This window comes from Pseudophryne corroboree, chromosome 11, assembly GCF_028390025.1.
Source record: "Pseudophryne corroboree isolate aPseCor3 chromosome 11, aPseCor3.hap2, whole genome shotgun sequence".
In the NCBI taxonomy this organism is placed as follows: Eukaryota; Metazoa; Chordata; class Amphibia; order Anura; family Myobatrachidae; genus Pseudophryne; species Pseudophryne corroboree.
The window spans coordinates 257729055-257745760 of NC_086454.1; the positions used below are offsets into that span (position 1 = coordinate 257729055).

At 47.0% G+C, this 16706-nt stretch overlaps 1 protein-coding gene across 2 annotated transcripts in view; it reads left to right on the forward strand.

Moving 5' to 3' along the window:
• HEATR3 (HEAT repeat containing 3) overlaps positions 1-16706 on the forward strand; it is a 211355-nt gene that overhangs the window by 97519 nt on the left and 97130 nt on the right. For both annotated transcript variants that reach the window (XM_063945350.1, XM_063945351.1), the window contains exon 6: positions 4145-4285. In XM_063945350.1, the coding sequence (XP_063801420.1) occupies positions 4145-4285 (141 nt within the window). The remainder of the gene's footprint in view (positions 1-4144; positions 4286-16706) is intronic.

Below are 16706 nucleotides of genomic sequence, written 5' to 3' on the forward strand. Positions count from 1 at the left end.
CACTGATGGATAATCAATTTTCGGAAATCCAACCTTCAGCCATGACAGCGTGTCCAGTTTCTTTGTGTGATCCTGGACATCAACGTACAGAAAGTTTTTCTACCTCATGACAAAGCTCTGAGTATACAGAAACTGGAAGCTGTTCTCAAGCCATCACGTACTTTCTAGCTGGATCTGTTACATCAATGTGGTCGGGTTCGCATCTACACCTTCAACAATTCAGCTAACTCCAGAGACACGACTTTCGCTTCTTTGGTGGCTCCAGCTGCACAGTCCCACTGCGGGCAGGTGTTTTGGGGTATGGAACTGGACGCTTTTAACAACAGATGCCAGCCTTTGAGAATGGGGCACAGTTGTGTTGGACTTCTATCTTCAGGGCCATTGGTCTCCACAGGAATCACTGTTGCCAATAAATGTGTTGGAACGGAGAGTGATCTACAGTGTGCTGGTACAAGCTGCCCACATTCTTCGATCCAAGGTAGTAAAAGTTCAGTCAGACAACGCGACTGCTGTAGCGTACGTAAACAAACGGAGGAACTCTGTCGCCAAGCGATGCGAGAGGTGACTCAAATTCTCCAGTGGGCATAACAGAACGCTGTAATCCTCTTGGCAGTATTCATTCCAGGACAATTGGGAAGCAGACTACCTCAGCCATCAGGATCTACATCCGGGAGAATGGGCACTTCACCCAGAGGTGTTCGACACTCTGACACAACGCTGGGGGTGTCCAGAGGTGGATTTCGTGGTGTCTCATCTCGGCTTCCTCGACAAATGTGAGTCAATCATGGTGATCTTGGTGGCACCAGATTGGCCTCGGAGAGCTTGGTTTGCAGACCTGCGCCTTCTACTAGCGGAACGATCCTTGGCCTCTACCTCTGCGTCTTGATCTACTCCAACAAGGGCCCTTCGTGCATCCAGATTTACCATGGATACGTTTAACGGGATGGCTTTTGAGGGAGACATCCTAAAATGCAAAGGGATTCCGGAATGTGTGATTCCCATGATGTTGCATGCTAAGCAGACCATGGCTCGCTGGATTCGGTTGACTATTCGTCAGGCCAATCTAGGCGATCTCCATTATCCATTGCTGCCCACTCAACACGCTCAGTTGGGTCTTCGTGGGCCGCTAGTAGGGGGCTACCATGTCTCAACTCTGTAGAGCAGTCACTTGGGCCAGTATTCATACGTTTGCTAAATTCTACAAGTTTGATACTTTTGTGGCTTCATCCTCACGGTTTGGCCGTCTTGTTTTGCAAGTTCCTCAGTGATCTGCCGCCCTGGGGGGAAATTTTGGGACGTCCCCACAGTCTTGAAATTGTGCCAGTGTCCCCTAGTGGCTGACAGAAAAAGGAGGATTTTGGTACTTACCGATAAATCCCTTTTTCGAAAGCCATAGGGGACACTGGCTGGCCAGCCGCCGTCGCTGTTCTCTTGCCTTCCTTGTTGTGTTTTGAGTTTTATTGTTATATGCTCTCTTACCCTCGTATAGTTCTGTTATCTTGTTCCCGTCTCCTCTCGGCTAATTCGTAACTGAGGGATGATGGGGGATAGAGGGGGAGGATCCTGTTTCACTTCTTAGATTATTCAAAGTGCCAGCTCTCTGTAAGCCACCATCATCACCCCCACAGTCTTGAAGTTGTGCCAGTGTCCCCTATGGCTTCCGAAAAAAGGATTTATCGGTAAGTACCAAAACCCTCCTTTTTGTGCTGCTACCTCCAGCACAATTTTTCAAACTGGAGGGATTGGGGGGGCGTGAAGGGGGAGGAGCCATGCATATTTTTTTAAATATATTACATTGTGCTACTTCCGGTCTGCCTCCTTCACACCCCAGCTGTCTGAGATCTCCAGTGTCCCCTAGTGCAGTGGTTTCCAAACTTTTTTGAATCACGGCGCCCTAGAATATCAGAATTTTTTTCACGGCACCCCTAGGCCAAAAATTTCATATTGAGAAATTTAGAAAGAAATATTACATTAAGTAGATTGCGTTTATATGTCATCCTTAGGGTCAGTTGTGTGGTGAGGGACAAGATTTGCTTCTGTTTGGCCACATATTTTATGACTGGCAGCCTCCAGCACTGGTTTTGCCTATTACATTGACCATGAATAATTTGAATTGGTCCTGGACCACCAACCCAGGGCACCACTGCAAGTGTCCCGAGGCACCCCAGGGAGCCACAGCACACAGTTTGGGAACCTCTGCCCTAGTGGATGAAAGAGAAAGAGGGAAAATGCTTGTCATGGTGAAAGAGAAGTAGCAACAGAAGAGAGAGCTGGTGTAAGAGGAGAAAAGGATGCTGGCTGGGGAATGCTGAAGAGAGGAGGAAAGGGAGATAGAGGAAAAAAAATAAACCCTTGCAGCTCCAGGGACAACATCTAGATCAGTGGTTCCCAAACTCATTCCTCAAGTCACCCTAACAGTGCAGGTTTTAAAGATATTCATGGCTCATTGCAGATCGTTACATCAAATTATTTGCGGTACTAATTAAGGCACTGTTGTCGGTTGAAAAACTCAAGCGACCAGGTTCTGGGATACAATGTGTTAAATATGGAGACTGACACAGGACATTTCAAAAAGGCTAAGCATTTATTTATTTAAGTAACAAAAATGAAAACATACATGTGATATCAAATTATATATACTTGGCTGTTTCTCAGATGTGTAAGGACTGTTCCTGACAATGGTCATCGGTTATAAGTAGTTTCAAAGAAATAAGATTCAGTCGTCTTCAGGGTCCCATCTGAATAACTCTGTCTGTCTGAATTACTAAGCTGAAGTGGGTTTATAGGAAAACTAATTAAGCTGCAGACAGAACTAGCTCCAATTGGAACCAATTTGCTATGTGTAAACTTCTAGGTTTTATAGCATGCCTTCAGGAACACTCTAAAGGTGCCCATCCACTAGTGCTAGGTATCGCATGTGAACCTCGCATGCGGTACCCCGCCAACTCACCCGGCAGCTCCCGGGCGGCTGCACCGTATGTGACACTTTTGCATACAATGTATCGTATTCGATCCCAGTCATGGCTGCAGGATGATCGGGCAAAGCCTAGTGGCAGCCATGACGATATCCGGATCCAATCTGATGCGCACGGGACCGTACATCGGATCGGAATGGTAAGTAAAACACATACGATGTGACACTTTTCACATGATTTATCGGCCCAATGGGTCGAAATCGTGTGAAAAAAGGGCCATATCGTATAAGTGTATGGGCACCTTAACATTGTCTTAAAAGATACGACCGTCAGTGTCTGTGAAGCTGGGTACAGTAGTCGTTCACATAAGATAATTTATCTTAAACCTGACAGATTCCCCTTTCACACACATAGGAACATAATACCTCAAATGTAGCTTACTAGACCGTTTCCATCTGAGATACTGATAATAGGAACATTATTATAATCAGCCAGCATAAAAGCGGTCTGCACTCCCCACTGACTGTCTTTTCACGCTGGGTCAAGATGAAAGACAGCTTGTTAATTAAAGTAAGGCTGTATATCCAGCGGGTGCCTATCTGTCTGCAAAGCTCTGAGATCATAATAAAGTACAGGTTGAGTATCCCTTATCCAAAATGCTTGGGACCAGAAGTATTTTGGATATCGGATTTTTCCGTATTTTGGAATGATTGCATACCATAGTGAGATATCATGGTGATGGGACCAAAGTCTAAGCATAGAATGCATTTATGTCTCATATACACCTTATACACACAGCCTGAAGGTCATGTAATAAAATATTTTTAATAACTTTGTGTATTAAACAAAGTTTGTGTACATTGAGCCATCAGAAAACAAAGGTTTTATTATCTCACTCTTACTCAAAAAATTCCGTATTTCAGAATATTCCGTATTTCGAAATATTTGGATATGGGATACTCAACCTGTACTAATATAGAGTATCTTCGCATAAGCAATAACGTCATACATAAGCAAAATGGAGTCATACATGAACAACATGGAGTCAACAAGTAGTTAAAAATATCACCCCGCACAGTCACCATGGATATACTTAAAACCTGTCCTGCAAGATTGCTTTGAGGACTGCATTTGGGAAACTGATCTAGATTAATAGATCTCCTTTTGTGAACACTTTGTACCTTTGTAATATATCTTTATAATCTCTGAATGCTTCACTTTTTTCACAGCTTACTGTCTGCAAACAGTTACAGAAGATAATCCAGATCTTTTGGCTTCTTTTGATGCCCCTTCTATGCAGACTCTGGAAACTATACTTTTGACCTCTGCAACTACTATGGAGATGAGACTACTGCAGACATTGGTTGCAGGTAAAACCCCCACTACAAATCTTAAGGTGGATAACTGTACAAAAATACTTTACATTCTTTTATCATATTTACAATTTCTCTTATGTCCTAAGAGATACTGGGAATCCATTTAGTACCAATGGTATAGATGGTTCCACTTGGAGCCATGGGCACTATAGAAGTTTGTGAACGTGTGCTGGCTCCTCCCTCTATGCCCCTCCTACCAGACTCAGTTTAGAGAATGTGCCCGAAGGAGCTGGTCACATCTCTGGAAGCTCCTGAAGAGTTTTCTGCATTTATTTTTAAAGTTTGTTATTTTCAGGCAGGACTGGATGGCACCAGACTGCCTGCGTTGTGGGACTTCGGGGGAGAACGGGCCAACCCCACTCAGGGTTAATGGTCCCGTTCCCCGCTGACAGGACACTAGGGAACTAATCGCAAGCCCCACCACAGCGAGCGTACATTCCCACAGCACGCCGCCACCCCTAACAGAGCCAGAAGAAAGAAGAGTGGTGAGTACTAAGCCATTATGGCAGCATAAGGGTACGGAGACGCACGGCTTCTACACGGGGCGGAATGTGTCTCCAGACTTAGTACACTGTAGTGTACACAGTACCCAGACTGGCAATACAGGCTTAAAAAGGGGCTTACTCCATTTTATGCACACAGACACATAATGTCAGTATAAAGAAGAGCGGGAAGACCGCGCGCCATTGAAGGGACGGGGCTTCACTATGAGCGGATCCAGCAGCTCACAGGCGCCATTTTACCCTACTGCAGCTGACACAGACGCTGACTATAGGGATGCGCAACGCCTTCGGAGAGCCTCCAGATTACCTCAGCGATACCAGGGGGTCATAACCGGGGTGAGCGTTATACTAGTGTACTAAGTCCCTGATCTAGGTACTTAGTCTGCGACCCAGCTAAGCTTGGCTTTAGCGATAAGGGCGTTGTGTGCTGGTTCTATCCTCGCTCTGTGTCTCTCGGGAAGGGCTCTTTGTGGGTTAATTGTGCTTTTAACCTTTTCCTGTGTGTGTGCTGTCACTGATGCAGTATGTCAGGCAAAGAGTGTGTTTCATGTAAGGCACAGTGTTCCTCTTCTCCAGGTGGCTCATTAGTGTGTACTCAGTGTAGTATCCCTTCTCAGGCTAGTGGGGTGGAGCCAGCATGGACTCCATTAGGGGGATGATTTCCACCATCTCTACTAAATTATCTCGTAATGAGGAAGAGACGCAATACTTAAGACAGTCTATGGCTGAGTTTATGCAAAAGGACGCAGTACTCAGACCAGCATCTCAGTCCTCTATCATTTGTCCGCAAAAATGTACTTTGGCCCATATCCTGCATTCTGACTGATAATGAAGGGTCAGAAATGGAGGAAGGTGAGGTGGACATAGAGGTAGGGGAGGGTACTCTTTCGCAGGGTTTAGAGGCTCTCATAGATTCTATCAGAGAAGTCTTAAATATCCCTGAAAAGGTGACAGGAGTGTGAGGAATCTTACTTTAATATAAAGAAAAAAATCCTCAGCCAATTTTCCCATATCAAAGGAACTAAATACCCTGTTTGAAGAACCGTGGGTTAATCTAGATAAGAAATGTCAAATTCCTAGGCGGTTTTTATCATCTTTTCCTCCTGAGGATAGGTAAATATGGGAAAATCCACCGATAGTGGATACATCAGTCTCCAGGCTCTTGCATAAAATGGTATTACCTGTTCCTGGTGCAGCCTCCCTAAAGGATACAGCTGATCGTAAGATTGAGAATACACTCAAATCTTTGTATACAGCTGCAGGGGTGGCCCAGAGACCCACTATAACATGTGGGTGGATTACTCGTGCCATTGCTAAATGGTCTGGTAATTTAATTGAGGGGTTAGACACCTTACATCAAGAGGAAATTGTGTTATTCCTGCAGCACATACAAGACTCTGCGAATTTTATGATGGAAGCCATTAAAGATATAGATTTGCTTAATGCACGCACTACAGCTATGGCAGGGGATTATGGCTACGTCAGTGGACTGCTAACGCGGACTCAAAAAAAGGTGAGGAAGGCCTTATTTGGTGATGAGCTCGACAAGTGGATCGCACGAGCTACTGCGGGTAAGTCCACTTATCTACCTTCTGCCGCTCCGCCAGCCAGGAAGGCCTACTCAGGACCCAATTTACAGTCCTTTCGGACTGCCAAGTTTAGGGGCAAGGCCAGAGGTTCTTCTACCGCCGCAAGTGGTGCTAGAGGTAAACCACGCAAACCAGTGACTGCTGGTTCACAGAAACAGAGCTCAGGCTCTGCCTCCTCAAAACTTTCCGCATGACGGTGGTCCACGATGCCTGGGAGACAGGCAGGTGGGAGGCCAGCTACAATTCTTCAGTAAGACCTGGACAAGATCGTGCCAGGATCTCTGGGTCATAAACATTATATCCCAGGGCTACAGGCTGGAGTTCCAGGATCCCCCACCTCACAGATTCTTCAAATCAGGCTTACCAGTTTCACAAGAAGCAAGAGTAACCTTACAAGAAGCTATTCAGAAACTGTTACAAACCCAGGTCACTGTTCCAGTTCCACCTCATCTACAAAACAAGGGATACTATTCCAGCTTGTTTGTAGTTCCGAAACCGGATGGTTCGGTAAGACCAATTCTGAATTATTGAACCCATACTTACAAGTGTTCAAGTTCAAGATGGAGTCTCTGAGAGCGGTTATCTCAGGTCTGGAAGAGGGGGAATTCCTAGCGTCTATGGATGTCAAGGATGTATTCCTTCACATTCCAATATGGCCGCCTTATCAGGCTTATCTACGGTTTGCACTGCAGGACTGTCACTACCAGTTTCAGGCACTACCATTTGGTCTCTCCACAGCACCGAGGGTGTTCATCAAAGCGATGGCAGAGATGATGATGTTACTCCGCAGACAGGGAGTGATCGTAATTCCTTACCTGGACGATCTTCTGATAAAGGCTGCGTCCAGGGAGCAGTTGTTGGAGAACATTGGTCTCACGACCAGATTACTCTTGGATCGTGGGTGGATTCTGAACCTACCAAAATCTCTCCTAGAACCAACGCAGAAGCTTCATTTCCTGGGAATGATACTGGACACAGAGTCTCAGAGAGTGTTCCTTTCCTTGGAAAAGGGAATGGTGATCCAGTTGATGTTTCGGGCTGTCTTGAAGCCGACCCAAATCTCAGTACATCTGTGCATCCGCCTTATTTGGAAAATGGTGGCTTCTTACGAAGCAATTCAGTACGGAAGGTGTCATGCGAGGGCCTTCCAGCTGGATCTGTTGGACAAATGATCACATTCATCATCGGATTCGTCTGTCGCCGAAAGCCAGGATCTCCCTCCTGTGGTGACTACAAACTTCTCACCTAGTGGAGGGTCGAAGGTCCGGGATTCAGAATTGGATTCTGTTAACCACAGACGCAAGCCTCAGAGGTTGGGGTGCAGTCACCCAGGGGGTGCAGTTTCAAGGAAGATAGTCAAGTCAGGAAATCTTTCTTCCAATAAACATCCTGGAACTCATCTCTTCTTCAGAATCAGGCCATTCAGGCCATTTGGTGGGGTTATTTACAAATCGACATGATGGCCTCTCGACTCAACAAGAAGCTCAAGCGGTTTTGTTCCAGGTCGAGGGACCCGCAAGCTCTAGCGGTCGACACCCTGAGAACTCCGTGGGTCTGAGAAGGGACAAAAGGGAAGGACGATCGTAGACGGTCGTCACCCAAGGAAGGCTTACTTTGTGGTGCACTCTTTTTTAATATAATTTGTTAATGTTATAAAATTAAAACTTAACATTTATTGAAAATATTAAAATGAAGTAGTCAAAAAAATAGGACACATAAACAGAGCAGGTTAATCATAATATGGTTTGCACCTGCTATAACAAAAAATATAGTCAAGGTATATGTATATTGATAATCAATTCATAATATAAATAGCTTATAATTAATTCCGTAGTGGGAATGACCCATACAATTGTAATTGCAAAAATGCAGTATTTAGAAAATGTGAAAAAAGTGAAATATCAATTGAATAATATTACGGGTTACTCCAAATTTCCAGAGATCTTTTTTGTTAAATAATTAGATCTCATCCTGAGAGTGTATACCCGTTGTGGCGGCCTCTGTCTATTTTATTGGTGTACAAAACCGTTTTTAAAGGGAGTAATGGTCCTCCAAGAGGACAGGAATGGCTCAAATATACGATCCAGCAATCTATAATAGTTGATATCGCACCTAATACATCAAAAGATCAATCAAGGGATAATCAAATAACAGTTTGTATCTTAATTTTTAAACAATACACGTTTGGGTCTACCAGCTGGTGTACGTGTTTCCTCCCATTCCTCTGATCCCAAGAGTCCTCAAAAGAATAAAAAGGGAAAGAGTTCAAGCAACCCTGATTGCTCCGGACTGGCCGCGAAGGGCCTGGTATGCGGATCTTCTCGAGATGTTAATCGAAGATCCGTGGCCTCTGCGTCTTCGAGAGGATCTTCTGCAACAGGGCCGGTTCGTCTATTAAGACTTCCCACAGCTACGTTTGACAGCATGGAAGTTGAACGGCTGATTCTAGCCAGGAGCGGGATTCCTGGCAAGGTTATCCAGACTATGATCCAAGCCAAGAAGGGGGTAACGTCAAAACATTACCATCGTATCTGGAAGAAATATGTCTCTTTGTGTGAAAGCAGACCATATTCTGCGGTGTACTTTCATCTGGGACATTTCCTGCTTTTCCTGCAGTCGGGAGTTAACGTGGGCCTGCGCCTAGGCTCCATAAAAGTTCAGAGTTTGGCCTTGTCTTTTTTCTTTCAGAAACAATTGGCTTCTCTCCCTGAGGTTCAGATGTTCTTGAAAGGTGTTCTTCACATCCAACCTCCCTTTGTGCCTCCAACAGCACCTTGGGATCTCAATTTGGTTCTGACTTTCCTCCAATCGGACTGGTTTGAACCGTTACAGGAGGTAGACGTAAAGTATCTTACGTGGAAGACCATCACGCTGTTGGCCTTGGCTTCGGCAAGGCGCGTGTCGCAGCTGGCGGCGTTGTCTCACAAGAGCCCCTACTTGATTTTCCATGAGGACAGGGCTGAACTGATGACTCGTCAGCAATTCCTTCCTAAGGTGGTGTCGGCGTTTCACATCTACCAGCCAACTGTGGTCCCGGTTGTTACTGACACCTCTGCTTCTTCAAAGTCCTTGGATGTTGTAAGGGCTTTGAAGGTATATGTAAAGCGAACTGCTCGTCACAGGAAATCCGACTCAGTCTTCGTTTGATATGATGCCAACAAGATTGGGTGTCCTGCTTCAAAGCAGTCAATTGCTCGCTGGATCAGGCTCGCTATCCAGCATGCTTATTCCAGGGCAGACTTGCCGATTCCAAAATCTGTACAGGCCCACTCTACTAGGTCGGTGGGTTCCTCTTGGGTGGCTGCCTGGGGTGTCTCTGCATTACAGCTCTGCTGAGCAGCTACTTCGTCGGGTTCGAACACGTTTGCCAAGTTTTCCAAGTTTGATACCTTGGCCTCTGAGGACCTTCAGTTGGGTCAGTCAGTTCCACAGAAACCTCAGCACTCTCCCACCCAGTTTGGGAGCTTTGGTACTTCCCCATGGTACTAAATGGATTCCCAGTATTCCCTAGGACATAAGAGAAAATAGAATTTTAATTACGTACCGGTAAATCCTTTTCTCATAGTCCGTAGGGGATACTGGGCTCCTGCCCGGTGCTTCGTTCTTCCTGCAAGGGTACTTGTTTAACTACTGTTGTTTGATTCAGCTGTTGCTGTTCCAGTTTTCAAGTTTGGTTAGCATGGCTTTCCTCTTGTTCTGGTTTGAAATCTCACCACTTTCCTTATCTATATCCTTCTCTCAAAGTATGTCCGTCTCCTCGGGCACAGTTTCCTAGACTGAGTCTGTTAGGAGGGACATAGAGGGAGGAGCCACCACACGTTAACAAACTTCTATAGTGCTCAAAGTGGACCTGTTTATACCCCATGGTACTAAATTGATTCCCAGTATCTCCTATGGACTTCGAGAAAAGGATTTACCGGTAGGTAATTAAAATCCAATTTTCTCTTACGTCCTTGAGGATGCTGGGGTTCACATTAGTACCATGGGGTATAGACAGGTCCACCAGGAGCCATTGGCACTTTAAGAGTTTGAGAGTGTGGGCTGGCTCCTCTCTCTATGCCCCTCCTACCAGACTCAATTTAGAAAATTTGCCCGGAGGAGCCGGTCACAGCTAGGGGAGCTCTCCTGAGTTTTCCTAGTAAAAATGTTTTTTAGAGTTTATTATTTTACAGGGAGGCTGCTAGCAACAGCCTCCCTGCAGCGAGGGACTGAGGGTGGGGAGCAGTGTCCGCCCTGCGGGGTCTGAGCCACTGTTTCCGCTGACTGGACACTGAGCTCCAGAGGGGTCTGATCGTTCTCCGCCACAGGGGACCACTCGCCCCAGCAGCATGCCACCACCCTCTTGCAGAGCTGAAGAATCGGTGGCGAGTGAGATACCGCCCCCCCGTCCGATTGGATACCGCCCCCCAGGGGGCCGGTGTGAAGATGGCGGCAGCGGGAAGGGAGCGTGGTATTAACTGCGCTCCTGGGAAGGCTCAGCGGTACATGGTGCGGTGCTGTGAGGGGCCAGCGCTTATCCCCTACACTGGTCCAGAAGCCTGTCTGGGTCCTTGGATCTCAGCCAGCACTAATTCCTCAGGCCAGTATAACCCATGAAGAGCGGGAAGACAGCGCCATTAAGAGGGTGGAGCTTCTCCTTAGAGCGGACCCAGCAGCGTTCCAGCGCCATTTTCCTGCCTGCACAGCGCTGAGAAGGAGAATCCGGTCCCTCCACAGCAACTCCAGCTGTCTGTAAACGGTACCAGGGGGTTGTAGAAGGGGGGGGGGGGGATGTAATACGACTGTGTGTCCTATTGAGGTGCACAGCCAGCGCTGATAAGGGGTCTCCCTTTAGTGAAAGCGCTGTGTGTGGGTTGGCTCCAATCTCTGTGTCTCTCTTGCCATTCTTGGGGGGGAAACTGTCTGCCCTCCCCTGTGTGTGTGTGTGTGTGTGTGTGTGTGTGTGTGTGTGTGTGTGTGTGTGTGTGTGTGTGTGGAGTGTTTGGTGGTCTCCTTTAGCTATGTCCAGGGACACTGTGTCATATGCTGCAGAAGATTTGTCCTCTCAGGATGATCCCATTCCATGTAATCAGGATAGCACTGTTTTAGCACAGATACCAGCAAGGGAGTCTGAGTGGTTTTCCTCTATGAAATCTTGGATTTCTCAGATTTCTGACAGGGTTGCAAGTAATGAATCTGCAACCCAGGTATTACAGAACTCTGTGGCAGTATGGCCGGTTTCTGGTACCTCGGGACGCTCCGCTATATACCCCCCATAAGCGTGCGCTTGTGCATGTCACACAGGACGACACGGATACCAATTCTGACACCACAGACGGTGATCGGAATGTGTCGCGGGGGTCCGCATCTCTTGCAAAAGGGGTGCAATTGATGATAGAGGCTATCAGGGATGTGTTGAATATTAATGATACCACACCTGACAAGATTGAGGAGGCCTTTTTCACTGAAAATAAAAAAGCCTCGCTAAGCTTCCCTGTGTCAAAGGAATTGAATGCTTTATTTGAGAAAGCATGGGAAAACCCTGAGAAAAAATTCCAGATCCCTAAACAGGTACAGGTGGCGTTTCCTTTCTCTTGAGGAGGCTAGGAAAAATGGGGAAAACCCACCGATTGTTGACGCATCTGCGTCCAGACTCTCAAAGAAGGTGGTTTTGCCTGTTCCAGGATCTACCGCCTTTAAGGAGCCGGCAGATCGAAAAATTGCTAACACACTTAAATCAATGTACACTGCTTCAGGGGCCATATTACGTCCCACTATTGCTAGTGCATGGATTGCAAAGGCTATAGTAAAGTGGTCGGCTACCTTACTTGAGGATTTGGATACGATGGATAAGGATGATGTTGCATTATTTTTACGCAACATACATGATTCAGCAGGTTTTATGGTAGAATCCATGAAAGACCTGGATTCTATGGCTGCGGGAATATCTTCCATGTCTGTTTCAGCTCGTCGGAGACTGTGGCTGCGCCAGTGGTCGGCCGACGCGGAATCCAGACAAGGCTCTCTTTGGGGAAGCTCTACACGTGTGGATATCCACGGCTACAGCGGGTAAGACTCCGTTTCTTCCCTCAGCAGCACCTGCTCCGAAGAAATCCTTCTCTTCATCTGCAACACAGTCCTTTCGGCCTAACAAGCCTAGAAAGGCCAGACCGTCCAATATCTTCTTTAGGGGAGGTCGAGTTAAGTCCAAGAAACCTGCCGCTGCAGGTTCCCAGGAACAAAAGCCTGCTTCAGGTACGCCACAGTCCTCTGCATGACGGTGGACCGCGCGGCCTGGAGGTGGGGCCAGTGGGAGCGAGACTTAGACACTTCAGTCATGTCTGGGTATCGTCCGGCCTGGATCCCTGGGTGATAGATATTGTATCCCAGGGATACAGGCTGGAATTTCAAAGTCTCCCTCCTCATCGTTTTTTCAAATCAGGCTTACCAGCTCTGTTGACAGACAGCACTGTACTACAAGAAGCTGGTGGAGGCACAGGTCATTGTGCCAGTTCCTCCTCCTGCGCAGGCCACAGGTTACTATTCGAACCTTTTTCGTGGTACCGAAACTTGATGGTTTCGGTCAGGCCCATTCTGAACCTAAAATCATTGAACCCCTTTCTAAAGGAGTTCAAGATGGAGTCTCTCAGGGCGGTGATATCAGGTCTGGAAGAGGGGGAATTCCTGGTATCCCTGGATATCAAGGATGCGCACCTCCACATTCCGATATGGCTGCCGCATCAGGCTTATCTCCATTTCGCATTGCTGGACTGTCATCTCCAGTTCCAGGCCCTGCCATTCGGCCTCTCCACAGCACCAAGGGTGTTTACCAAGGTGATGGCAGAGATGATGATTCTCCTCCGCAGACAAGGGGTGAACACCATTCCATATCTGGACGATCTGCTGATAAAGGCATCGTCCAAGGAGAAGCTGCTGCAGTTCATAGTTCTCACAATACGCCGCCTCAAGAGTCATGGTTGGATTCTGAACCTTCCAAAGTCACATTTGGAACCAACCCAGAGGTTGTCCTTTCTGGGAATGATCCTGGACACAGAAGTGCAGAAGGTGTTTCTTCCGCAGGAAAAGGCGTTGGTGATACAAACTATGGTCCGGAATGTCCTGAAGCCAGCCCGGGTGTCGGTTCATCAATGCATTCGCCTGTTGGGAAAGATGGTGGCCTCTTACGAGGCTCTCCAGTACGGGAGGTTCCTCGCTCTGACCTTCCAACTGGATTTTCTGGACAAGTGGTCGGGATCTCATCTCCACAAGCACACTCAAGGAGTAACTTTCCAAGGACGGTGGTCAAGCCTGGAAGCCGGCCTGCCCATCAACATCCTGGAACTAAGAGCCGTCTACAACGGTCTTCTTCAGGCGACCCCACTTCTAAGAAATCGGGCCATTCAAGTGCAGTCGGACAACGTAACAACAGTGGCTTACATAAACCAGCAGGGCAGAACGAAGAGCAGAGGTTGGGATCTGTGAAGGTCCAGATTTCAGCCCTATCCATTTTCTTCTAGAAACAATTGGCTGCTCTCCCTGAGGTTCAGACTTTTTTGAAGAGAGTTCTGCACATCCAACCTCCCTTTGTACCGCCTACGGCGCCTTGGGACCTTAACGTGGTGCTCCAATTCCTCCAGTCGGATTGGTTTGAGCCTCTACAGGAGGTTGAGGTAAAATTTCTTACATGGAAGGCGGTCACGTTGTTGGCCTTAGCTTCTGCTAGATGCGTGTCCGAATTGGGGGCTTTATCCTGTAAAAGCCCTTACTTGATCCTCCACGAAGATAGGGCTGAGCCCGGACACATCAGCAGTTTCTTACGAAGGTTGTGTCGGCATTTCATATCAACCAACCTATTGTGGTGCCAGTGGCTACTGACTCCTCAATCACATCAAAGTCCTTGGATGTTGTAAGGGCTCTGAAGATATATGTGAAGAGAACTTCTTGTCACAGAAAGTCGGACTCTCCGTTTGTCCTATATGATCCCAAGAAAATTGGGTGTCCTGCTTCTAAGCAGACGATCTCTCGCTGGATTAGGTTCACTATCCAGCACGCTTATTCTACGGCAGGATTGCCGTATCCAAAATCCGTTAAGGCCCACTCTACTCGTAAAGTGGGTTCTTGCTGGGCAGCTGCCAGGGGTGTCTCAGCTTTACAACTTTGCCGAGCGGCTACTTGGTCAGGATCGAACACATTTGCTAAGTTCTACAAGTTCGATACTGTGGCCTCTGAAGACCTTCAGTTTGGTCAATCGGTTCTGCAGGAGCCTCCGCGCTCTCACTCCCGTACTGGGAGCTTTGGTACATCCCCATGGTACTAATGTGGACCCCAGCATCCTCTAAGACGTAAGAGAAAATAGGATTTTAATTACCTACCGGTAAATCCTTTTCTCGTAGTCTGTAGAGGATGCTGGGCGCCCGCTCAGCGCTCAGTTTTCCTGCTTTTGTTACTTAGTTAAGTACTGTTGTTCAGTCGTTGCTGATTCGTTTCAAGCTGGTTAGCTTGGATTTATGTTATATGTCAGCTGGTGTGAATCTCACCACTATCTGTGTATTTCCTTCTCTCGAAGTATGTCCGTCTCCTCTGGCACAGTTCTAGACTGAGTCTGGTAGGAGGGGCATAGAGGGAGGAGCCAGCCCACACTATTAAACTCTTAAAGTGCCCATAGCTCCCAAGGGACCCGTCTATACCCCATGGTATTAATGTGGACCCCAGCATCCTCTACGGACTACGAGAAAAGGATTTACCGATAGGTAATTAAAATCCTATTTTTAAACTCCATTTTACACTGTATATGTTTACAATAAAGCCAGTATAATCATATAGGGACCGCGCGCCATTGAGGGTACGGGTCTTCCCAGAGAGCGGGATGAATGGCTCGAAGGCGTCATTTCCAGCTGCTGCTGACTTCCATGCTGCATGCAAGCGCCGCTCCTCCACAGGCCCTGCTGAATCCCCAATTGTACTGGTACCAGGGGGTTTTATACCAAGGGGGGGAGCATATAGGTGGCTCTACCACATTCTGCCTAACTAAGGTTCTGAGTTATACCCAGCAGAGCACTGCTTTGACTGAGGTATTGTGCGCTGGTGTCATTCCTCTCTGTGTCACTCCATTAAGGTGTCTGGGGTTTACTGTGTTATATCACCGTCCTGTGTTTTTCACTGTACTGTGTTATTTCACTAAACTGTGTATTTCTGCTGAATCAGAATGTCTGGCAAAAAGGCTGTCTGTCCCTCATGCAACACAGTTTTCGCCTTCACCGTAGGATCTCTCCTTTGTACACTGTGGGGCAGGTGTATTAACCTGGAGAAGGCATAAGGAAGTGATAAACCAGTGATAAGTGCAAGGTGATAAACACACCAGCCAGTCAGCTCCTAACTGTTAATTTACATATTGGAGCTGATTGGCTGGTGTGTTTATCACCTTGCACTTATCAGTGGTTTATCACTTCCTTATGCCTTCTCCAGGTTAATACATCTGCCCCATTGTTCTCTACTTTAACAGGGTAGTAGTGTTCAGGAGCCAGAGTGGTTAAAATCATTCAAAGGAATGATTACTAATATTAATACAGAGTTGACTACTGCCAGATAAGGATGGCAGACCCTTGAGAAATCCGTGTATGATTTTGTAGTCAGGGCTGCTGACCACAGGCAGGCTCCTCAGCCCCCCCTGATGGACTCTCATGAATGCACACTCCCACATGTACTCCAATCTGACTCTGATAATGACATGCCAGATTTGGCTGAAGGTGAGGTAGACATGGAGGGGGACAATACTCTGTCTCAAGGTGTGGAGGGCCTAATTTATTCTATTAGAGAAGTCCTTAACATCCAGATAAGGAGACAGAACCTGAGGAAGAATTGTTTTTTTAACATAAAACCAAAATCTTCTGCCACCTTCCCTGTCTCCAAGGAATTGAACTCACTCTCTAAATAAGCGTGGGTCAATCCTGACAAAAAATGTAAAACCTCTTAACGGTTGCTAATTTTTTTCCCACCTGAGGATAGGAAGGTATTGGAGAACCCTCCATGTGTGGATACCTCAGTGTCCAGGCTGTCTCGTAAGATTGTGCTGCCTGTACCTGGTGCTATCTCTCTCAGAGACCCCGCTGACCATAAAATTGAGACTACACTCAAATCAGTTTATACCGCAGTGGGCGTAACACAGAGGCCCACCATTGCTTGCGGTTGGATTACAAGAGCCATGGTAAAATGGTCCGATAATATGATAATGGGGTTTGACACGCTACCTCAGGAAGAAATCCTGACTCTATTGCATCATATCCAGGATGCTGCGAATTTCATGAGCAATGCGATCAATGAAATAGGCCTCATTAATGCCCGTGC